Source organism: Diabrotica undecimpunctata, chromosome 9, assembly GCF_040954645.1.
Source record: "Diabrotica undecimpunctata isolate CICGRU chromosome 9, icDiaUnde3, whole genome shotgun sequence".
NCBI lineage: Eukaryota > Metazoa > Arthropoda > Insecta > Coleoptera > Chrysomelidae > Diabrotica > Diabrotica undecimpunctata.
Window position 1 is genome coordinate 80,661,575 of NC_092811.1, and position 26,307 is coordinate 80,687,881.

The window sequence follows — 26,307 nt, forward strand, 5'->3', positions numbered from 1 at the left end:
CTCTAATGATAGGATTTAACATAGAGAATACAATGGGATACAAAAATCAAATACAGCACAATGTCAAAAGGGCCTTAGTTCTGTATCTTTAGTTCTATTAGTCCAATCATGACGTACAGTACCTCAAATGAAAGGATTTAACAAATAACATACAATGAGGTATAAAAATTAAATAAAGTAGCATGTCAAAATGGCCTTAGTTATGTATCTTCGGTCCTATTAGTCCAATCGTGACGTACGATACCTCAAATGATAGAATTTAACTAATAGAATACAATGAGATAGAAATCAAATACAGCAAAATATTAAAAGGGCCTTAGTTACGTATCTTCGTTTTTATTAGCGCAATCGTGACGTACAGTACCTCAAATGATAGGATTTAACCAATCGAATACAATAAGATAGAAAAATAAAATACATCAGTTTATCAAAAGGGCCTTAGTTATGTATCTGCGGTCCTATTAGTCCAATCGTGACGTACAGTACCTCAAATGGTAACATTTCATCATCATATAACGGGGGTCCTACGGCGATTGCCGCTTCCCGCATTTCAGCCTCCATCTTTTCCTATCTCTCCAATCTCCCTCTTCTAAGCCTCTAGATTGCATTGTTTTTGTAATTTCTCTTCTCCAGGAATTTGGTGATCTTCCCCTTTTCCTTCTTTCTGGCGGAACATACATTAAGGCTTTCTTTGGCCACCGCTCCTCCTCCATTCTCATCACGTGACCATACCATTGTAATTGCCTTCCTTGTATTCTATCTGAAAGAGTATCTCTAATTCCTGTACGGTTTCGTATTTCCTCATTCCTGATTCTTTCCATTCTCGATACTCGACATGACCTTCTAAGATAATCCATTTCCACAACGTCTACTTTATCTCGTTCATTCTTTGTCATCGTCCAACATTCGGCACCATATGTGGTAATTGGTTCTACAATTGCTCTGTATACGCGAAGTTTGGTATGCATCTTTATTTTATTAGACCACAGTAATGAATTCAGTATTCGGATGCATTTTTTCCCTTGGGTTATTCGGTTTTGTACATCTATCTTAACTCTGCCATCTGCTGATATGATGCTTCCTAGATATTTATACTGGTTGCAGCCTTTTATGACTGCGTTTTCAAGCCTCAGATCTGTGGTATTTCCTCCAATTTTTAAATATTCTGTTTTGCTTATGTTTACAGTAAGCCCCCATTTGGCATATTCCTCAAATAATTTTCGATTCATATAATTTATATCTTCCTCATCGGTTGCAACCACCACCTGATCATCTGCAAACAACAATGTATACAGAGTTTCTTGTCCCACTTCGATGCCCATAAATCTACATTTATTTCTCCAATTCCTCAATGCTTCTTGGACGTATATTTTAAAGAGTGTCGGTGACAAACAGCATCCTTGCTTTAGGCCTTTAGTGACTTTAAATTCATTTGAGGTTCTGGTTCCAATTTTTACACAACTAACTGCATTTTCGTACAATTTATATATCGCTCGGATATACGTCGAATCCAATCCGGACCTTTTGAGGACCTCAAACATTTTGGTAACATTTAACCAATAGAATACTACGACGTAGAAATCAAATACATCAACACGTCAAAAGGACCTTAGGTATATATCTTTGCTCCTATATATGTTATATCAAAAGAGCCTTAGTTGCGTATCTCAGGTCCTATAGGTCTAATCAGGATATATGGAGCCTAAAATGATAGGATTTAACGAAGATAATACGATAGTAGAGAGAAATTCAACATGGCTGCATCTAATAACACCTTAAACTGGCAGCAATAAAACGAATTTACGCACAGAGGTATGTGGCATATTACGTGACAGAATTTATCAAATACCATACGATTACGTCATACATCTCTTTGCATACGTCCACTTTTAGTTAACTACTTAGTATGTATTCAGTACTTAGCTTTACGGTGTTGAGGCATGGACTCTTAAACAGAAGAATGTTACAAATCTTGAAAGCTTTGAGATGTGGTGCTACTGCCGTATACTAAAAATAAGTTGAGTAGATAAAATTACAAATGAAGGGGTAATACGTAGAATACATAACGATCCAGAAGTTATACTGAATATAAAAAAGAGAAAACTTAAACACTTTGGCCACCTGATGAGTTAGTGATGAGTGAATTATTCAAAACAGCAGTAAATAAAATTAGAATCGCCCTAATGATATCCAATCTCCGATAGGAGAGGCACTCAAAGAAGAAAATATGAAAGACTCGAAAAGTCTCCAACGTTCACTGTTAAACATATTCCTCCCGTTCACTGCACACATTTACTGCTCCTTGACGCTGTGACGAGAATGAGATAGGATTTAACAAATAAAATGACAGAAAACTAAACAAGACAGTGTGTCAAACGTGGAATGCGTCGTAGAACGTGAAATAGCGTAAAATTATATGATGGTCATAGACGTTTCTTTAATACCCAGCAAACGACTCGCTTTGTAAAGTTACATAGGCGGGATCTGTGCGAGAAAAAGTCGATCATTCGTTTTATAATCCAAAGGGGACCATAAAATATTCAACGTTAAAATGTGACATAATGTAACGTTATGACAAATCTTTTTTCTCCCGCACGGGTGCATGCCTGTGTACCTATGCAAGGGGAGTCGTGCATAACCTTTAAGTTGATCGTAATACATAACTGCAACAACAAGTATGTTGACGGTTTGGGTTAGTATATACAGTGCATTCCGTACGTTTTTTAAACATGATTAGGAAACTGTTGACTGGAGGCTATTAAAGAAGTTCTTAAAATTTTTGCGGGTCACCCCCTTTTCTGTAAATGGAGTGAATATTGTTATCCGTTTAATTTTTTCCCCAGTTGAATAATTCCTGCTGGTATTTGGTCTAAGCTTACTTCTTTTCCCCATTTAAGCTGTTTCATAGCTAATTCTACTTCCTCTTTATAGTACCCTGTTCACCTGGCAATTTCGGACTATTTCATCTCTTATAACATAAAACAGTTGTTTCAGATATCTTTATCGCGTTACCTTTTTTTATGCATGAATATGCTGCCGTTTTCATCTTTTACTATTTCATATGAAGCTACACGATTAACAATTCCAAATCAAGAAAACACAAGTAACACTCCGAATTATATTATACAACTAATAGTCGAAAAATGAAGAGCAAGAGTTAGATGACCAAGAAGCCGAAATCTTAATGACGAACACAAATATAATCGACTAATCAGACAATTAAGATCAGCGCTACATGACGCACGCAATGCCACATTTGAACACTACATTAGTACATTGTCTAAAGAAGATCATTCAGTATGGATACCAACAAAAACACTTAAAGAGACCTGAACAACACAACCCACAAATTAAGAAAGATGACGTTAGTTGAGGAAGATCAGACCAGGAAAAAATGTCAACATTTTCAGAATACCAGATGATAATAATCAAGCAATAGAACACTGAAAACTTTTGTTTTTAACTGTACGCCCGTCGTGAATGACATACCATTTTTTAAATAACACTTAATATTGCACTTTTTTAGTGTATTTATTTCATGTTTCAAGATAATTCTTTTAGGAATATATTTATTTATAACATACGGTCTTATGGTCTTATTACGGCTTTCAGATTATACGACATAAATGTATCTTGTACCGCACTGCTAATTAAGAATTATGTTTGTAATGCGATAAGAGGTCCGGATATACGAGACACCAGTGACTCATGCCGCACTGATAAAAATCCGACAGGAATCTGCATTTCTATAAAAAAAATAGATTAATTTGTTTTGTGTATTAATTTAGTTTAGGTCGAACAAGAGTTGCAGTAAAAGATTTTTCTAAATATAGAGTGTAAACCATATTTCCAATGCTTTATGAAAGAGAACCAGTTTATAATATTCTGGATGACGTAATAACACCTTATTTTAGAATATTGGTCGATGAATTGAAATCATTGTTCAAGAAACGAATTATTCATGGACAGATGTTTTACTCTAAAAACATGTAAAAATAAAATCTCGATTAAAAAAGTTGCAACCAGTTACTCTCGATGAAATTTAACCCCATTATTGATTTTACGAGTAATAAAATGGGTCGACAAAAGACCAGTTTTAGTCCTTGCAACATTTAAACATAATAGTTGTATCTTGGTTTAATCAAATAAAAAGAAAAATTATACACAAGTACTAAAACCACAAATTATTCTCGATTATAACTTGGTGAAAAAGAGTGTTGATTTTAGTGATCAAGTGGCTTTTTACCAAAGCCCAATACGCAAAATTCTGAAGTGGTACCGGAAAGTGGCAATGAAATTAATATTTAATACCGCAGTAGTCAATGCTTAGTTGCTAAATAATAGAAAACGTAAAAAAAGCGACAACCTATCCTTGAGTTCAGACTGGAGTTCGCGAAGGCGTTTACAAATAAAGAAATGTTGTAACCCTCATGACCAGTTACACCCAAAAATACCATCTAAGGCAAAGCGATGTAGATAATACAAAGAGAAGAAAGTGTACAAGATGTTACAAAGTTTTAAGAAGAAGCATGACTAGTAGAAAGGCCGATAGAAAAGTTAAAAAAGTTAAAACATACTCTGAAGAATGTGATGGCAAAACTGAAATATATCTAGTGTGCTTCAATGAAGCACATTAAAAAACAATTTTACTTATACAGGAACTATTATTGAGTAAAAACGTATTGTGGCTCAAGTGGCCTTATAGTATTGGAAGTCGTAAGTTGATAGTTTCCAGTAGAACGTTTTTATTGTTAATTACCTCCGTAAAAGTGAGTTATAGTATTTATAAAGAAATGGATGTAAATAATATGCCTTCGACATCTAAAAAAGGTAGATGTGAACATAAACGTAGATTGACCACTGCTGAATTACAATCATTGTTAGAAGCATCGGACGAGGACGATGTGGATTAAATGAATGGTGGAAGTGACTGACAAAATACTTGCACAAAGTCGTTCAAAAAAATCGAGGATTGCGTTTTGGAAAGAGACAACACAAACAGAATTTAAGACTTTTCTCGAGCTTAAGTTCCATATGGGGACAATTAAAATGAACCGTCTGCATGACTACTGGAAAAGTATAGGTAACTATAATAGTGTTGACTTGACTAGACAATTATTCATAGCCCATATGAAGAAATAACCTAATCCTCACTTGTCAAAGAAACTAAAAAAACGTTAAGTGGTCTAAAAACTAAAAAGTCCCCTATTCAAACTGGTTTTTAATAAAAAATTTAATAATATGTTAAAAGTTTTTTTAATATACCCTAAAACTGAAAGCGCAAATAATCGATTGCAAGTTACAAAATACTTATAGTCAAACCTAATTAAAGACCACTGTATGAACATATGGCAAGACTACTGGAAAGATTCAGGAACCAAACTATATGAGATTTATCCCCTTGTGAAGACCATCTTAAATAATCCATCCAATAGAAGGGATCAAGTAATAATTAACCGACTAAGAATTGGACACACTGCACTGACCCATAGATTCTTAATCAACAAAGAACCTTCTCCAACCTGCAGAAACTGTTCTCTCCCATTGACGGTGAAGCATATTCTGACTGACTGCCAGTACCACGTAGAAACAAGAAGAAAATATGGAATCTCAGATGACATCAAAACCACTTTAACCATAAACAATGACCATGTAATAAATTATTTAAAAGATTTACGTTTATATACATCTATTTAATATAAATAAAATGAACTTTTGTGTACGTTACTCCACTAATAACCCTTCGTGGTTGATGTGGATTATATGTTTTTTCTAAATAAAAAAAAAAACTTATAGTCATACGAGTTTGGACAAGTACAGTTGTTTAAATAATTGCTTACTGTGATAAACAAATTGAATAAATTGTAAAATATTTTTTGATCTGCTTGATATTTAGCACACTTTAATAACTCATCAATTGCCATGATTTCAAGTAGCTATATTATCTGTCGTTAGTCACAAAACAAAGTTATTAACATTTATAAATTACTACAAACATATAATATCTTAGAGTTTATGGTTTTTTGGAATTATCTCAATTATTTATGTATTTAAATTTGGTATTTCTCTACATAGAAAACTTTTTATGGTCTACAACTTTTATTTAAATTATTTTTCTTTAGAATGTATACAAAACGTTTTATAAGCAAAATTTTTTATTTTGCCTTTTAAGATTGTTTAAGAAAACAAAGCAAAATCAACTGTACGTCTTTTTCAAAATTACATTTTTAATTAACTAATATTTAACGATACGATTTCCAATATTTAACCTTGTTTATTGTACAAATTATGTAAAAATGTGTATACACATTTTGTACAAAAAACGTTTTTTGAGAACGATTTCCTGAATTGAAATCAAAATGTTAAACATTAAATAATTAAAAATGTTATTCTCATCCCAATCACAACCAATATTTTTGACCTAATCCCATAAAAATCTAATTTTTATCTTAAACTATTCACTGATAGCTTCGATTAAACAGCTTGGAAATATGTAAAATATTCCTCTACACAACTCTCTGGGAAAAAATATCTAAATTGAATAAATATAACAACTGAACATTGATATAAAAAAACTAGTTGGTTGACCCCAGCCGGTCGGCAGGTAGTTTCAATGTCTGCATTTGAACTTGACCCAAAACCGATCGATATTTTTATGTTTTCAAATATTATTTAAGTATTAACACTGGCAACATCTATTGGCTTTAAAATGATACCAAATACAGTAATTTTACCTCCCAATGTTAAAATGATGGTTTGGTGTAAAAAATTTAATTTATAAAAAAATCGGATTATTGAAAAACCGACAACGGTGCCAAGCCTACAAAGGTGCACTAAACGAACATACACGACTTATAAATAGAAAATGATAGCATTTCTTGGTGATGCTAAATGACTGCAACATGAAAAGAGCTTAAAACGATAGTGGGATGTATATATATATATATATATATATATATATATATATATATATATATATATATATATAAATATAAAGAAGTAAACGTTAAATATTGGGTTTGCAGCAATAAAAATGAAACCTGTACTCTTTTAAATCTTTATTCCAAGCTTTCGGACATTGGTTATGTCCTTCATCAGGGAGCTACAAATGTGATGAATAAATTGTTGGCGTTGGTATAATTAATTAAAAAATTCACTACTTACAAACTTAATGAGGTTGTATCAACGAAGATGTATTATAATGTTGATAAAATTTATCACAGTCTCTCATCTTTTTTTAATATACAAAACCTATTTTTATGTTTAAAAATTTAAAAAATTATTACTGTACATCCAAAAACACTTAATTATTCTAAATACATAAATGACATTATTCTGACAAAATTATTGTCATTTATGTATTTAGAATAATTAAGTGTTTTTGGATGTACAGTAATAATTTTTTAAATTTTTAAACATAAAAATAGGTTTTGTATATTAAAAAAGATGAGAGACTGTGATAAATTTTATCAACATTATAATACATCTTCGTTGATACAACCTCATTAAGTTTGTAAGTAGTGAATTTTTTAATTAATTATACCAACGCCAACAATTTATTCATCACATTTGTAGCTCCCTGATGAAGGACATAACCAATGTCCGAAAGCTTGGAATAAAGATTTAAAAGAGTACACGTTTCATGTTTATTGCTGCAAACCCAATATTTAACGTTTACTTCCTTACGTTGTCAGCAAATACTTCTGGTTCATTATATAAATATATATATATATATATATATATATATATATATATATATGAAAAATGATTTATATATATATATATATATATATATATATATATATATATATATATATATATATATATATATATATATATACATATATATATATATATATATATATATATATATATATATATATATATATATATAAAACATATATCATCCGAATGGTATACATACTAGTATCCAGTTCACGATGGAGGTAAAAACTGATTTATTCCTACCGTTTCTTGACATTATTATTAGAGGAAAATCAATTCCAGGGATTTCATCACTCTGTTCATCAAAAATCCATCCATAAAAATCGTTAATTCCATATAAACTCTTATAATCTAGCTTTATAAGTTAATTCAGTCATTAATACCCTTGTCTTTAGATCAATACGCCGTTGTTATGATGTAAGTAGACCCTATGAGCTCTCTAGTTTAAAACAAGCTGCATCCAAAACGTTTACCGCAAAATTACTTCAATAGAAGGTTCCACAGACATGAATCTTCTACTCAATCTCAACCCAAAGACTCTTTAATCTAAAGTAAAGTAGAAACCTTCTCCCTTACATCAAAGGTGTCACTGACAAAATCAACAAAATTATTAAATCAAGAGAAATAAAGACAATATTCACGACCAAACAAAAACTTTCATCTTTTGTCCGATCAATTACAGACAACATTGAAAATAAACAACACGGAATTTATAAAATAGCTTGTGCAGACTGCGCCCGATCTTATATAGGCCAAACAAATCGTAGAATCCAAAATGGGATTTATGAACACTCCATTTTTGTTCGCAATTCCGATTCAATTTTAGCTGTAAGTCAACACTATCTTCATACAGGTCAAAAATTTTATTTTTAGAGCGTAGGCGCAAAATTTCGGGCCAATGCTTTTTAAATGCATTCATTTTTTTCAAATCCTGCGAAAATTAACAAATATTTAAAAAATATATAAAAGCAGAATGACAGATTACATTATTACCGAGGGCCGAAAGTCCCTTAGAATTTTTTTGAATAAAATATTTGAAATTAAAAATTACAATAAATTTTCTTTTTTTTTTTACCCCTGTAACTTATTCAAATAAACATTAGAGAAGTTTTCAGGAACTTTCTGCCCTTAGTAATATAATATTCTTTCATTCTGCGTTTAAATTTTTCAAAAATACTTATTAGTTTTTTTAGGATTCGAAAAAAATGAATGCATTTAAAAAGCATTGACCCGAAATTTTGCGCCTACGCTCTTAAAAACTTAGAAACTTAAAAACCAGAACCATAGCCCCAATCGGCTCCTATAAACCAATAATTATCCGAGAAACCATAGAAATTGAAAAAAAGGCCAAATTATTTCAATAAAAGAGATAATTGCATACTCTTCACCCTCCAATCAAAATTTTACTGTCAGAAAAGTTTGCGCCAACCCCCGCGCCACTCCTTGCGCCAATCCCCACGCTAACCCCCACGACAACCTCCACCCAAACCACGTCACCATCGACGGTATAAATGAACCGTCCTGTGTTTCCAGTAGCAGTAATGCATCGGTTAGTAATCAGTTTAGTAGTGTCTGTGGACTCGGGGGACTGAGACCTTGGAAGCCCTAAAACAAGATCAAAGAGGATGTCGAAAGCCCGGCACAATGATAATCGACAAATTCAAGCCGGAAGACTGTTAAGTTTAATATTAATTCTTGTAATAGTATGTTACCCTGTATTTTTTGTTGTTATTGCTTTAGTTATGTAATGTCTTTCTGTGTTTTTACGGAGATATCTTCGGTATTTGAAACATGTCATGTTTTATTTTCTTTCTCCCAATTTTTTTATTACTGTCTAAAATATGCTTCTTCCTTACGTACATCAATATTTCTAACCTTAAAATTATATGAAAAACGAATAACTAAATTAGCCAATCATCTTTTTACCTAATATTCATTTCCAAAAATAGGTTTAACAAATATTATTTTGTGGATTATAATATTCTATACTAATTTTGTTTAAGCAGATTAACACGGTTAACTCCTTTGGCTATCCCATTGAAACTCACCAAATCGAAACGGAGGACAACTATATTTTAACAGCGTTCAGAATACCACATGGGCGAAATGCCACAATTTCCAGCAATCTTCCAATTCTACTCAATCATGGAATGTTGGGATCAGCAGACAATTATATTTGGCTAGGACCCCAGCGATCATTAGCTTATATTTTGGCTGACAAAGGATATGATGTATGGTTGATGAATTCAAGAGGAACATCATATAGTAGAACACATAAAAAACTTAATTCAACCCAGAAAGAATTTTGGGATTTTTCGTAAGTTATAGTATATCTGTTAAAATTTGATAATTATATACCTTTTAAATTCTAGATTTCACGAAATAGGTATATATGATACACCAGCCATAATTGACCATATACTTAATGCTACCGATCAAAGTAAGATCTTTTATGTTGGTCATTCACAAGGATGTACCACAATTTTTGTAATGGGTTCAAAAAGACCAGAGTATAATGGAAAAATTAAGTTGGCAGTTGCTCTGGCTCCAGGAGCCATTTATAAAAATTTTAAGCAACCATATATTTCGTTGTTACTCAAATATATTCCATTACATCAATTAGAGGTAAACAGTTTTTATTATATGTATTTTTTAATATTTTAGTTTAACCGGCATTGTGCAAATATATATATATATATATATATATATATATATTTATATATATATATATATATATATATATATATATATATATATATATATATATATATATATATATATATATATATATATAATTGTTATGATGTATTGTTTGTGAATGATGAGCAATGAGTATTTTTAATAATATAATATATAGGGATTTTATCGCGGTTCTCAAAGAATTAGTTTGTAAGTACTTTTTTAAATTATCTTTATTATGTCTATTATGAAACACACATATATATCTAACTTAGCCAATGTAAATTTAAAATAAACTATCTTTAAAATTGAAATTCTTATGAAACTAATTAAATTCTATAGACAATGTAAAATTTAAACAAACTATCTTCAAAATTGAAATTGTTATGACACTAACTAAATTATATTAACAAAATTTTGTACCTTTCTGTCACTGAATGCCTAAATGAACTGTTTTCCACTATATAGATTCTAATCACCACTCAATGTCTGCGTGCTTCGGTTATCCTTGTTTTTGTGAAATTTCTTTTTCCAATTATCAGCTTCCACCAATCTAAAATATATTTCTTCTTAAGCATTTATAAACCACCAAGCAAACCAGCAAAGAGCATTTATATTTATTCTTCTTTTCAATATACCAATATCCAATCACCAAATATATTATATATTTATTCTTCTTTTCAATATACCAATATCCAATCACCAAATATATTATATAATTTTAATATTCAATTAATACTTCTTCCATTATACAATCACCATTTATACATAACATAATTTTTAATCTTCAATAATATTTTCTTTATACTGTTTCTTAATCTTCATTTAACTCACTATATTGAACAATTGGACCTTCTGACTTACTGATTGACTGACTCTAACTAACTTTCATACTAAAACTGGCCTTCATAGTAACTGTAACTCATAACTGATAACTGATTGGACTAACTGAATGGACCTCTTGAATCCAAATCACCGGGTATTTATATCTTTTTCCATGTTCCAGAATCATCTAGCAAGAAATCATGTTCCTTTTGTTCTATTAAATACATGTCTGAATTTTCTGGAACAAACCATTTCGCAAACAAGGCCATCTCCGGTTATCTAGAGAATTCCTTACTTTTCTATTGATAATTTTGTTGACATTTAGGCTTTTCAGATCAGAAGAAACACTTAAATCAGTAACTATATATAAATTAAACATTTTAAACTAACATATTATTATAACCCCACTTTATATTCCTAATTATTAATTTCTGTCTGTCACTTACTGTATAGTTGGTTGCCTATGCACATGGCTCGCTTAAATATATTTACAACATTATAATTATAAAAAAATACTTTTTATATGCTAATTTCTTAAAAATGCCCTCGCATAAATATATTTTTATAAAATTCTCTAGTATATAACTTATTAAAATAACCAAATACTTTTTATATCTAATATTATCTAATAGTGTAACTTATAAATTATTTTCTATAAACACCAATCATATCAATATATATATATATATATATATATATATATATATATATATATATATATATATATATATTGATAAAATCAACAGACGAATAAAACAAGCGTGGTCAGCATTCGGACGAAATTCCATAGTCTTCAAGTCCAAAATGCCACTATACCTCAAGAAGAGAGTATTTGATCAATGCATATTACCCGTCTTGACATATGGATGTGAAACTTGGATATTAAAGAGAGAAATAACGTCGAAACTCCAAGTAACTCAAAGAGCAATGGAAAGATGTATGCTAGGGATAACAAAGAGGGATCGTAAAAGAATTGAATGGATACGTAGGCAAACCCAGGTGACTGATGTAATCCAAAGAATAAAATCCCTGAAATGGCAATGGGCAGGACATATGGCAAGAAGAACAGATAACAGATGGACCACTAGAACAACTATGTGGTACCCCAGGAACGCTAAGAGACCAAAGGGGCGCCCAAATCTCAGATGGGATTATGATATTAGAAAATTAACAGGAACAACGTGGTCTCGAATAGCACAAGATAGAAAAATATGGGCGCAAATGAGCGCAAATTATTAGAACAACGTATAACTAAGACATCGTCGAATAATAATAAGAACATAAAATAACATTGAAATAAGGGAGGCTGCACCGTAATTGGAAACGGTTGATAAAGCTGCACATGATGATGATGATATATATATATATATATATATATATATATATATATATATATTAAGTGCACTCGTAAGTGAATGAAATGTTTTTGGTCAATTTGGAGATAAAAAAGACAAGAGTTGTGCTACTTTATCTATTTATTGAAGACGTTTCGTACTGTTCAATGAGCATCATCAGTTCATCTAAAAGAGTGTTATTAGCGATACATCTAATATGAAAAACAATTAAGTAAATGATCTTACTTTTAAAAGATCTGTAATATTAAAATGTTATTAATGTGAAGAAACATCAAAAATTAATCTAATTCATACATCAGCACAAACACAGAAACACAGAACGCCGGAAGATTCCCAATTTAAGTAATTTTAGAATAATTTTTTTTAATTTAACTTTTGAAAACATTGATTAATTATAAAATCTATCAAAAAATGTAATTGTCAATTTTGAAATGTTATATTAACAACGGCACGGCTAGGGTTCTTGACTGTTATGATCATATCATGCAAAGTGAAGTATTTGAAAGCTCGAACGTCAGATCTGACAATCAGCTGGTGAGATTGAAGGAAAAGTTTTGTAGATGCCAACATAAATGTTATGATATAATAAAAGCAGTTGAAGAAGAAACCAATAATTAAAAATAGAATAAGGAAGAATCAATTTTGTAGTATTAGTGCATGGTAAATTTGGCTTAAGTTGCTGATATCAGTTCTCTTATTTAATGCATTAGGTTGTTTCAAAATATGATACATCTCCATAAACTGTCTCTTATCAAGGTTACGTTCTCTACAGAGAATTCTAACATCATCAAAATTCACAGTATGTTTGGTGTTGATTGCATGTTCTGCAAGGGCACAAGTATGTTTAGAAAGTTTAATGGCACTACGATGTGAAGTAAGGCGTCCTTTAAGGGAACGGCCAGTCTGACCAATATAACATGCATCACATTCTGAACAGAGTATGTGATAGACTACATTCACTTGTTCCAAAAAGGAAAGGGGTGTTTTAATTTTAGAAAACAAGTTCCTGACAGTCTTAGCATTATTGATAGCAATCTTAACCGGGATATTGTTCTGTTTGTACAATTTAATAAGCTTTTCAGTATATAGGAAATAGGGTAGTGAAGAGTAATGAGTGGTGGAAGTTACAATGTTAGGAGAAAGTAGAGTACTGTTGTTCATCATTAATAGAAGACCCAAAACTTGTTGAAAAAAGGTATTTATTTATGAGATATGTAGGGTAAGAACTGTCAGATAGTATACTTCTGAGTAACAAAAGAGAATCCCTTTTGTTATCAGGATGTGTTAACCTATGTAGCCTACAGCTGAGTGCTTTTATAAGATTTATTTTGTATTTGAACGGATGGCAAGAATGATAGTTAGGAAACCTATTACTAGCTATAGGTTTCCTATACCAACTTGCAGTTAGTGTATTGTCATCATCATCATCATCATTGGTGCTACAGCCCTATAAAAGAGCCTCGACCTTCCCAAGTCTACTACGCTAGTCAGTTCTATCCATTGCCAACTGTTGCCAGTTTGGTGCGCCTATTTGTCTACCATCCTCATCTACACCATCCCTCCATCTGGGTTTTGGTCTACCCCTACTTCTACTTCCCACAGGTTGTGACAAGGATTCTTCTAGGAGGGCTGGTCTGCTGTGATCTTGCCAGATGTCCTGCCCGTCTTAGTCTTCCTATTTTTATAAACGATACTACGTCTTTACCACCAAATATATGTTTATATCTGTGATATATCTCGTAGTTGTACCTCCTTCTCCAAACACCATTTTCACAGATGCCACCAACTATTCTTCTCAGGATCCTTCGTTCAATTATAAGCAGGAGCCGACCCATATGTCAACACTGGTTGTATAAGGGTTTTGTATATGGTTATTTTTATTTTTTGGCTTAAGTTTCTGCTTCTCATACGTCTACTCAGTCCAAAATAACATTTTTTTGCTAGAATTATTCTTCGCTTGATTTCTTCCGTCATGACGTTCTCCTTGGTGATCAGGTCAGTTAGTATATTGTCGCTATTTCTAAAGACAAGCATGTCTAAGAAAGGAATACTATTGTTAGAAGGATCCTTAAGTTTATAAGTAAACTGTAAGTGAGGATCAAAACAATTAAAAAGCAATAAGGTAGACTCTACTTTGTCAGGGGGTAAGGAGTAAATTACTTAATTGTTTTTCATATTAGATGTATCGCTAATAACACTCTTTTAGATGAACTGATGATGCTCGTTGAACAGTGGGCGAAACATCTCCAATAAATAGATAAAGTAGCACAACTCTTGTCTTTTTTATCTCCAAATTGACGACCGAAAACATCCCATTCACTTACGAGTGCACTTTTTTTATATTAAGTTAAACGGTCATATTCCTTAAAGATATATATATATATATATATATATATATATATATATATATATATATATATATATATATATATATTGTGATGATGTATTATTTGTGAATGATGAGCAATGAGTGTTTTTTAATAATATATAGGGTTTTTATCGCGGTTCTCAAAGAATTAGTTTGTAAGCACTTTTTGAAATTATCTTTATTATATCTATTATGAAACACACATATATATCTAACATAACCAATGTAAAGTTTAAAATAAACTGTCTTTAAATTAAAATTCTTATGAAACTAATTAAATTATATAGATAATGTAAATTTTAAACAAACTATCTTTAAAATTGAAATTCTTATGATACTAACTAAATTATATTAACAAAATTGTGTACCTTTCTTTCACTGAATGCCTAAATGAAAATGTTCTCCAAAATAAAGATTTTAATCACCACTCAATGTCTTCGTTCTCAGCCTCGGTTATCCTTGTTTTTGTGAAATTACTTTTTCCAATTATCAGCATCCACCAATTTAAAATATTTTTCTTCTTAACAGCATTTATATTTATTCTTCTTTTCAATATACCAATATCCAATCACCAAGTATATTATATAATTTTAATTTTCAATTAATACTTCCTTCCATTATCCAATTACCATTTTTACATAACATAATTTTTAATCTTCAATAATATTATCTTTATACTGTTTCTTAATCTTCATTGAACTTATTATATTGAACATCTGGACCTTCTGACTGACTATCTTGAACTTATTAAACAACTGACTTCAATAACTAAATGTGTCTGTCTTCTAACTAACTTTCTTACTAACTGACTGGCCATTTTGAATCCAAATCACCGAGTATTTATACCCTTTTCAATATTCCAGAACCATCTGGCAAGAAATCTTATTCGATTTGTTCCATTTCCTACATATCTGAATCTTCTGGAATAGTCCATTTTTGAAATAGGTTATCTTCGGTGATCTAGAGAATTCCTTACTTTTCTATCGAGAATTTTATCGACATTTAGGCTTTTCAGATCAGAATATAAACTTAAATCAGTAACTTAAACACTCTAATTTAATAAACTACACATTTTAAACAACATATAACCCTATTTCACATTCGCAAATTATTAATTTGTCTAACTGTCATTTATTCCGAGTAGGTATATTTGGTTGCCTAATCACATGGCTCACTTAAATATATTTACAATATTATAATTATTAAAATAAAACTTTTTACACTTATTATATGCTAATTTCTTAAGAATACCCTCATATAAATAATTTTTATAAAATTCTCTAGTATATAACTTATAAATTATTTACTTTAAACACGAATCATCTCAATATATATATAAATATCTCAATATATATATATATATATATATATATATATATATATATATATATATATATATATATATACATATATATATAATTATTAAAATAATTTCAGATGCTAGCTTTGTATTAATGGGTTTGGTTCAAAACAAGAAGGATAGGTAATCAAATGTTATACAGACAATAGTTAAGTTTATAAAACACTAATCAATATTACTATTCTATACACTTGCGGTAGTAAGGCGCTTATCACACGCGGTAAACTTCTCATATATTCGATATTGTTCAATAGTTCGACTTGTCGTTAACGGACTTAAGGAGCCTTATTAGGTTGTATACGTTATTTTTTTTATCACTAAGAAAGCCCGTATATATTATATGGTTGTCGAAATTCAAGAGAAGAGTCTCGTCCATCCATACTTTTGAAAAGACGACAGTCAAGAGAAGATAGTTTTTTTGCATGAATCAAAAATTTCTGTTTCGGAATTATAGTTGATAGGGCAACAAAAATATAACATTATGTTGAAAAATTGTTTAAATTTAGTTTTCCAAAACAAAGTACTGTTATCTTTCATATTTAGTAGAGTAGTGTAAAGATATAACCACGTCTACATGTTTTATAAAAATAATTTATACTATATAAAAAATATTTAACCCTGCTGTCCCGATGGGGTCTATTTGACCCAAAAAAAAATTATTCTTATTTTGCAAATTATTACGCGGCGTAACGTATTGGTGTTTCGTGACATTGTACCTAATATGAGGTCTTTCAATTACGTACGAGATAAAAATCAACTTCCTGATTTTTTTTGAGAAAAACTAAATTGTTACCTATAGTACGTTCGGGTCAATATGACCCACGAATTTAAACCGTTAAAAATAACCTGTGTACGTATGTTTACTTTGCAGTATTTTATATATTTTCTAACAGTTTGTCAGTAGGTACGTATATAAATAGAAAAAAGGTTCTGCAAGCTAGAACTTGTAAAAAATGTGTAGTGTAGCTGGACGATGTCATTTAGAAGGGCATGTCACGTAGATGGAAGTGGAGGTGATAGACAAGTCGTAGGCTGGTAGGACACTGATATGCCAATCACATTTATTTACATTTCAAATTTCAGTCTATGTTTGCATGTTGATTATGTCACATCGAAGAACGCTAACCGAAGATGAGCTTCGCGAGCTCGCGAACGTGTCAGAGAGTGATGAGTGCATATCAGAAACAGAAAACAATACAAGTAGTAAGAGTCAGAAAGAAAGTAGTGATAATTCTGCTGTTGTATACTACATACAACATCCTGTAGAACCAAATTATACATATGACCAACATGGAAGGACATCGTGTTTTTGAAACCAACTGGAAAGACTTGGATAAAATTGGTTTTTAAGCATACATTGGTCTTTTATTGTTAGCTGGAATTTTTAAGCCCCATGGCGAATCAACTAAAAGTTTGTAGAATGACAAGCAACAATGTACCTGGAAGTATTTACAAAAATTTCGCAAGTAATAAGTTTTGATAACAAGACTACTAGACAGGATAGGAGACGTACTAATAAACTTGCTGCAATACGTGAAATTTGGGAAAATAAGTAGAAAATCTACTAACATATTTTAACCCTGATTAAAATGTTACCGTCGACGAGCAATTAGTTGTCTTTAGAGGCCGCTATCCCTTCAAATAGTACGATCCAAGCAAACCAGCGAACCAAGCAAACCAGCGAAATATTGCATAAAAATTTGAACTTTATGTGACAGCAAAAGTTCGTATACTCTAAAATTGCAGATATATACAGAGGTTTAGGGGGAATCCCTGATTCCGGAAAGGAATCAGGGAATGCGTGTGGTGTGCGACTTGTGTAGTGATTTGAAAGGCCATAATATTACTTGTGATAACTTTTTTACATCATACAGTTTAGGACAACTTCTTCTAAAAAGAAAAAATACAATGCTGGGGACTATAAGAAAAAATAAGCTAGAGCTTCCAGCATAAAGTGCGAATAAAGAAGTTCATTGTTTTTCTTTTTACTTCACGCAAGATACCACTGTTGTCAGCTATATTCCGGAAAAGAATAAAAATGTTATTTTTATGAGTAATTTGCATCATGATAAGGCTATTAGTGACAGAAATTACAAAAAACCCCAAATTATTTTAGATTACAATTCCAGTAAGGGAGCAGTTGATACTGTAGATCAGCTTGTTGGTACATATACATGTAAGAGGAAGACAAATTGCTGGCCTATGATTATTTTTTATAATATGCTGGACATTTCTACCTACAACGCGTTCGTTTTATGGACATCAATAAATTCCTAATGAAACACCAACAAACTTACAAAACGGCGAATTTTTATTGAGGAATCGGGAAAAACATTGTTGAAACCACTTATCCTTTCCAGAAAAAATTTATCAAAAACTAAAGACTCACAAGAACTGGTAAAAGGAACACAAACAAAAGCGAGTAGAGAAGATGGAAATTCTAGTGAACCGTCTATGGAGAATCCAACTCCGCCTGCTAAACGAGCACGCTGTAAATTTGGCTCTAATTACGAGGCCTTCTAATAAGGACGTCCTTACTCGACGCAATGAGTACAAGAAAGATAGTAATTTATATGGGTAAATTGTTGATGCATAGTGGAATATAAATATTCCCAGCATTGCTCTTAATGGCTTGATTAAGCTTGAGTATACAATTTACTTTAATTGCTATCGACACATTTAACTTCATAACTATTTATAATTTTCATTCTCCTATGTTTTGTCTGTCTTTTACAATACATATTTTATACCTTCTTCTTTAAACATTTTAGACTTAGAATATTTAACTTTTAAATACTTTCTTATTTCAATAAAAATTGGCAGATTCTTATCATGTTTTATTAGTATTATTTCATTATTTTTAATATTAACTGATAAAGCTTTTTGTGATGTTTTAAGTCTCTTAATATCGAAGCTTGCAATGCTAATCGAGAATCTCGAATCAAATAAATAATATCATCATCTTCGTTACATACTATATTTTATAAATAATATCATCATCTTCATTATGTACTATATTTTTTCTGTATGTACATTAGCAGACTTAAAGTTTATTTCTTCGTATTCTTTACTATCTCTTAGTTTTACTTCTGTAGCATTTTTTGGGAATTTTAACAGTTACACAACGTCAGATTATCAGCCCTTCGTTTTTTGAATTATGTATCTCTTCCTGTCTCGTAGTTTTTGTTCTTATTTACACCACTATGCTTCTTTTTGTGTCTTACTTTAGTCGTTTAGTTCCACTATATAATTTTTATCTGTTCTTTCAGCTTCTTTTACGTATCTAGTTGCGAAGTTGTATTTTTCTAGCTTTAGTATAGATTTTGTTAACCTGCTAAAATTTGTCATCCCAAATAGGTATACAAATGGGAGGCGGTCTGTTAGAGAAATAAATTATTTTTGTAGTAAGTAACGTCTTTATTTAGAGGTACGCCATACTATGGCCAATAAATTCTTTTATAGTTTCGGATAAATTAATTCCGCTTTGGTAAGTGTCCTACTAGCGTTGACGTGTGACATTTGAAGTGTGGCTCTTAGTGCTATTTCTGAACTGTCCGCTCTTAGAATAAATTTATTTCGTCGTGATAGTTTGTTAAAGACATTTGAAGCGTATTAAATAGTTCTTGACATTCTGTTGTACATTCAAACTTTACAGTTTTTTTACATAAATAATATATTTAGCAGTGGTGCTATCTCTGCATAATGGTTTATATGTTTTTAATAAAAGAGTATGATTGTATATTGCGAAAATATTTTTGTTTGTTATGCATTCTGCACTGTAAGATACTGTTCCATTGCCATAATTTTTCTATACCAGTGCTATCACCGTATTCGAGATCTTATGTCATAAGTATAAGAGTTCCTTTTTCACAAACTGGCATTTATTCGGATTTAATTTAAAGTTTAGCATGTTGTTGAAAATTAAAATACTATTATATCATCAAGATAATATGAACATATTTTCCAAATTTAAACCTAACATTGTCATTGCTCTTGAGAAACATCCCGGGCCTCTCTTCGGAAGTCGTTGTAGGGGTTGCAGTTAAATATTATTGCAATTTTACGTGTAAAAACAAAATCGCTTAGACAAAACTGCATTGTTAAAGAAAAAATACAAGCAAAACATTTATAAAACTAATACGTTAACAAATAGCGTCCTTATACTAATGAAAATAATAAATACACTAAAAGTGTATAATGAAGATTGTGTATAACTAACTAAAGGTGTATAAGAGGTTGATTGAAAATTTTAATATTTAAGCCAATTCTCTTGAACGCCTATACGCATTTAACAAATAATAAAGAGCTGAGTTTTGTGTCACGGTTTTTTTTTCAGTTAAGTTTAAGTTACTGATCCATCTGTGGGTAGGACGCATACTTTTGTCACTGGTGATTTAAAACAACCTCTGTTATTTATAATTGTCACTGCACGAAATATTCCATCACTACCCGCATGTAATTAAGTCACTCTACCCAGGCACTATCTTAATGGTTTGGTCACATCTTTGTTGACTGTCACTAGGCTTCTAATTTTGGGAGGACTGTTAAAGTGTCAAAATAATGAACCTTGGATCATTTTAAGGCTTTTGAAATATGATAGTAAATGAAAATCTAATAGTAAGATAATACAAGGAAAAACTCTGCCCGGTTGTACAGTGAAAGAAAAAAAATTAATCGCTATTTGAATTCATGCAATTTTGACAACTTATGACAGCATGCTCCAGGCACAGTAATGATTCACAGTTTGAACAGAAATATTTAGTTTTCCGATCTCGGCTCCTTGGACATACTGAACATCTTCCCATGAGTTTTGGAATCTTGGCAGGTGGCACTGCAGGGGCATCTTGGCCAAAATGTGCAATGTTTTGACGAATACTCCTTGGTATTCTTGGATTATTTTTTCTTTCAGATATGTGGTCCTGGATCAATTCAAAGCCCAACATTTTGATAAACAATCTTCTGGCAAGTTTGAAATCTTGATTGTTTTCTCTGTATATCACCAAAGCATTTATGGCGGCTGTATTCAAGAGAGAAAACACGATCATAAGAGGCCATCTCCGTGAGTTTCTAGATATGTTATATGATGCAGACCACTACATCCACTACATCTACTACACTTTTAGTAAAGTTGTAGAAGCTTATTATTTCTGGTAAATTTTTTTCGCCAGTTTCTTCATCAATAGCTCCATCATGGTGTATGGTGTACAACAGTAGGACGTTTTTATTTGTTTTCGGCACATACCATAAAAGTGTAATATCTTTCTGAAAGCCAAATAAAGATGTCATTTGTTCTCTGTTCTGGACTGTCAAAAATTGTGCTGGGATGCATCGTTTGTTCTTTCTCAGCGTGCCTACTGACGTAAGTTTATGCTCGTTCAGCAATTTTATCATTAATTCATAACTAGTGTACCAGTTGTCAAAGGTCACATTTCGGTTGGAACCAGAAATAGGTTGTATTAGCCTCTCTACTATATCTATTGGGGAATTACTAACACTGTAGGGACCTTCTGGCTGTTTTCCTGCATACACTTCCAAATTTAAAACGTAGTACGAACGGGCATCAACTAGGGCTTGCACTTTGATCCCATACTTTGCAGGCTTGTTGGGCATGTACTGTTTGAAAGCACATCTTCCACGAAAAGACTCCAACTTCTCATCTATCGTCACATATTGAGAAGAAGTGTAGGCCTGCTTACAATTTTCAATAAATTTGTCCAGAATTCCACGAACTGGAGCTAATTTGTCAATCGCCAATCTGTCTTTACGATTCTCGATGTTATCGAACTGAAGACAGACCATCAGGAATTGAAAACGATTTATAGACATCGTATTGCAGAATATATCGACACCAGTCCCATCTGTTTGCCATAAGTCTCTCAAATTCTGACGATTAGAATGAAACATACCTGCTAAATAAAGAAGTCCGATAAATGCTTTAATTTCACATTCATTGGTTGGTTTCACCATGCATTTATTCTCATATGCAATTGATTTTTGTTGAATTTTGAGATTGGTCTAGTGCACTATGTCTTCGATCATTTGTCGGTCAAAAAACAATTGCCAACAATCTAAAGCACGTTTAGCATTTTTTGCATAATGCTTCACACCCGGCAAATGAGTAATAATGTTCTCTGATCTTGTTCAAACCCGTTTATTATTTGAAGCAAGTTTGTTCCATTGTGTTCCTTCTTTTCCGAGATACATTTCTTCGTTTCTTGGAGGTCCGTCAGTGCTTTTATTTTCCGTCTCATTCTGAAGTTCTGTTTTTGATGTCTCTATGTCTGAATCTCCGTCAGAAACTACATTTTCTATTGCGATATCCTGCTCCGAGTCGATGTTCGCTTTCAGAGATATGGCCAATATCGTCATCGCTTCCTGATTCGATGGCATCGTCATTAATTTCAGCCCATAGAGCTTCAAGCTTTTTCTGTTCCGCTTCATATGACATATTATTTTAGCTAAAAAATTAAACAATTGAATATGCAGATTCAAATAAGTCAAAAATAAAAACTTATTTATAATGTCACAATTGCAAACGCGAGTACATAGGTGGAGTTTGTCACACCCCAGAGCGTTTCAGGCGCGTGTAACTTCACTCACTGCCTACAATGTACTGAGGTATCGCCTGAATTCGATGGTGGGGACATTTTTGGGAAGCTATTGGGGTGGACGTGCGCATAAGTCTGCGTTTGATTTATTTTAAGAGAGATATTTTGGAGCTGGGGTTTGTGGGATGTAACAAAAAACAAATAACTTGCTGCTGGCTAGCGAACTGTGCCGGAGAATGACTACTTGACACTCAAAATAAAATTCAGCCAATTTGCATGTCCTACAGAGACCGAAACATACGAAAATTAATGACAAGGTAATAAAAAAAAAATATATGAATAATGTAAATAAAGGTGATAAACTATAAACGTTGCTCTAAGATATGATTGGGCGCCAGGAAAATATTAACATATACCTTCCAAGGTATCTTGTAAAGCTGAATACCTTTTTTGTTGAAATGAAAAGGAAAACAGGTATTAATTGAAATATTTTTTCTTCACCATAAATGTAATACTTAGCCAAATATAGACAGTCTTATTCTTTATGCTGCCCACCACCATTTGAGTACAGTTAACCTAGTTATTTATACACTAAAAAAATCCCTGGTTATACAAAATTGATCCTTGATTATCTGAATTTACCAATAATAAAATATAAGTAAAAAAAATTTAATGGTTCTACCTAAAAAGGTAATTTACTTGCCTACCAGAATATAATTCTGTACTTCGGCTTTCAATTAAAATTAATAATAAAGTAAAATAGACACTCTATTTTTAGGGAATCGGTGAAAAAGGTTTAAATATATATTAAGGAAAATACCAATAAAGAACTCTGTGATTAAATGTGTACACATAAAACCGTACAATAGAGTTACTAGAAAGGATTTAAAACCTCAACCTGTAGTTGACAATTACTCCTTACATATTATTGAATTATTTTAAAAAAATTACTGATCTTAATAATTAGAAGAAATAGTATGATCTAAAGTAAAAAAAATATAGATAATCATTAATATTGATAAATAAAAACTTAAGACAAATTGACAGTGTTCCACACTCTAAACGAGGTACGTCTTTCCTTTTGGTTTCCTGAAGTTGTCCACGAATAGTCGGGTAGAGATCTGGACCTCTGAAGGAACAGCTAAGGGTGACGAAGATCAACCCTAGAGATCAGGTGTAAATCCAATAGGAAATAGCTTAAATCTTTTTGTTTAAATAAATAAAAAAAAAACAAAATAAGGAATCCTTCCCTTGACTCTTGGTTGGCTCCTTCAGTAGGCTAAAAAGAACATTTGTGTTAGAGTTCCTTCTTACTCTTGATAAAAAGTAGGAAAAAACACAAGGTTTATTAACCTTGAAAGGTAGTATAAAAAGTTACTGAGGAACCTTGTATGAAAGCAAAAAGCCTTAATGGTTTTGTAAATAATGTGATTCGAACAGTTTGGCAATATTTTATGTAAAATGGATTGGCTAAATAGATAATTTTAACGAAAAGCATGCTCTGGATATATTTTAGAATATAAAAGAGCGGTATGAGACAGAATATTTTTATAGATAGTCTTAATAGATGGTAGATAAAAAAATTGTTAAAATCCTTTATAAAAGGTATATATATTAAAAACCCAATCGGGCTATGTCATGAAGACAACACGTTTTCGTAATCCATATTTCATTATCAGTATCTAGGTGTATATGTTTTGAGCCACTAAATTTCTGGGTAAAAACCGGTTAAAAGTTATAGGTTACAATTTGGTTTACATTATTTAGTCTTATATATTAGGATGTTAAAGTTACCAGTGAATTTGATAACATGGCAACGTACTACTCCACATGAAGTCGCTGGTCCTAAGACAAAGTGTCTACGAGGACTTGATGATAGCAACTCTCTCTCTCTCTCTCTCTCTCTCTCTCTCTCTCTCTCTCTCTCTCTCAAGTCCTCGTAGACACTTTGTCTCGGGACCAGCAACTTTATGTGGAGTCCTACGTTGCCATATTAACAACGAATTATTGTTAATTAAGTTAATAAAACAAATCCTAGGCCATCTTTGCCCGTCTACTTTTAAACCCAACTTTTCTTCCTCGAAGTCAAAACAAAAGTGACTAGTGACCACTAGTTGCTAATCGGATAAGCATGTCTGCCAAAACTGCCGCTTGGAGTTGCTGCTTAATACCAACTTAGAAATTACAAATTACTAAGAGATATCGACTGAATATTGATTTATAGAGTTTTTTTAAAGTGATGCAAGGATTATTGAAGTGACGGACTCGTTACAATGTCCCTTTCTTTGATCCCTGGCTAGTGTTTGGTATTATGCAGAAAAACACCCATGATGCAAAAATATTTTGCGACGGTTATAAAATAATATATTAATATTAAATGAACAGAAATATATCTCGTCTAAATTTTTGTTCAATTTTGATCCATTTGATCTCATCTAAAAGGCTTGAAAAAGAAAAAAATATATCTTCATTCCTATATCGATGATCGATCGACGTAGGCAAATAACAAATTGTAAATAAATAAAAAACAATCTCTGTTCTTCCCCCCGATAGCGTTTGTTATTTTTAGTCAAATATCCAATAGTTCTACTACATGAGTACTGTCTATCTACAACAGCTCTTAAAATTCAACAATTTCAATAAGAAACTTGCTGAACCAAATTCATATGTATTTTATTTTCAGCTGTTGGCAGATTCACTGAAGTTGTATCAAATGCCCCCACCATATTTTTCCATAGATGATATAGCCGAGTTGGTGACAATGCTCTGTTTAAAAAACAGGTTTCTCAAGCATTTATGTAACGTGTTATTTGAGATGGCAGCTGAAACTAAGATGGAGAACATAGACCAGGTAATTAGTTTAACAGTTCAAGCGCCAAGGATTTTTCACTAAAATGTTCCCCTGGAGCAAAGCAATATTAAACAAAATTTTACCATTTAATCACCATGGCCGACACCGGTGTCCGCCATGGCCCACCGGAGACGTTCAAAATGAGCGGACACCATATTCATCGAGGTGTCCGATGACGCGACAAAAGGAAATTGCACAATTTCTAGGATTACTGGGCTACATGGGAATAGTTTGAATGAATTCCATTCAGGATTATTCGTCAACGAAGTGGATATTCAAAAATAATGTTGCGCCTAATATTATTAGCCGCTACCTATTTGAATTACTTTCGAAAATGTGGCACTTCTCAGATAACTGTAAGTGCTCAGAAGGAGACCGACAGTATAAAGTGCAACCACTTATAGACCAAATCATAAACAAATATCAAAAAATATTTACACCAGGGAAAACATTTTGCATCGATGAAACCATGGTACCGTTTAAGGGACGTTTACTTTTCAAGCATTTTAATCCACAAAAGTGCCATAAATATGGCATTAAAATAATTAAATTATGTACTCAGAATGGATATACGTAAAACCTAAGTGTATATGCAG

The 26,307-nt window shown here is 31.8% G+C and overlaps 1 protein-coding gene across 1 annotated transcript in view; it reads left to right on the forward strand.

Moving 5' to 3' along the window:
- The first annotated feature begins 7,940 nt into the window (after nucleotides 1-7,940).
- The window catches only part of LOC140451186 (lipase 3-like), a 30,961-nt gene continuing 12,594 nt past the window's right edge, over nucleotides 7,941-26,307 (forward strand). The window contains exons 1-4 of the mRNA XM_072544920.1: nucleotides 7,941-7,946; nucleotides 9,729-10,042; nucleotides 10,098-10,350; nucleotides 25,544-25,711. Of these exons, the coding sequence (XP_072401021.1) occupies nucleotides 7,941-7,946; nucleotides 9,729-10,042; nucleotides 10,098-10,350; nucleotides 25,544-25,711 (741 nt within the window). The remainder of the gene's footprint in view (nucleotides 7,947-9,728; nucleotides 10,043-10,097; nucleotides 10,351-25,543; nucleotides 25,712-26,307) is intronic.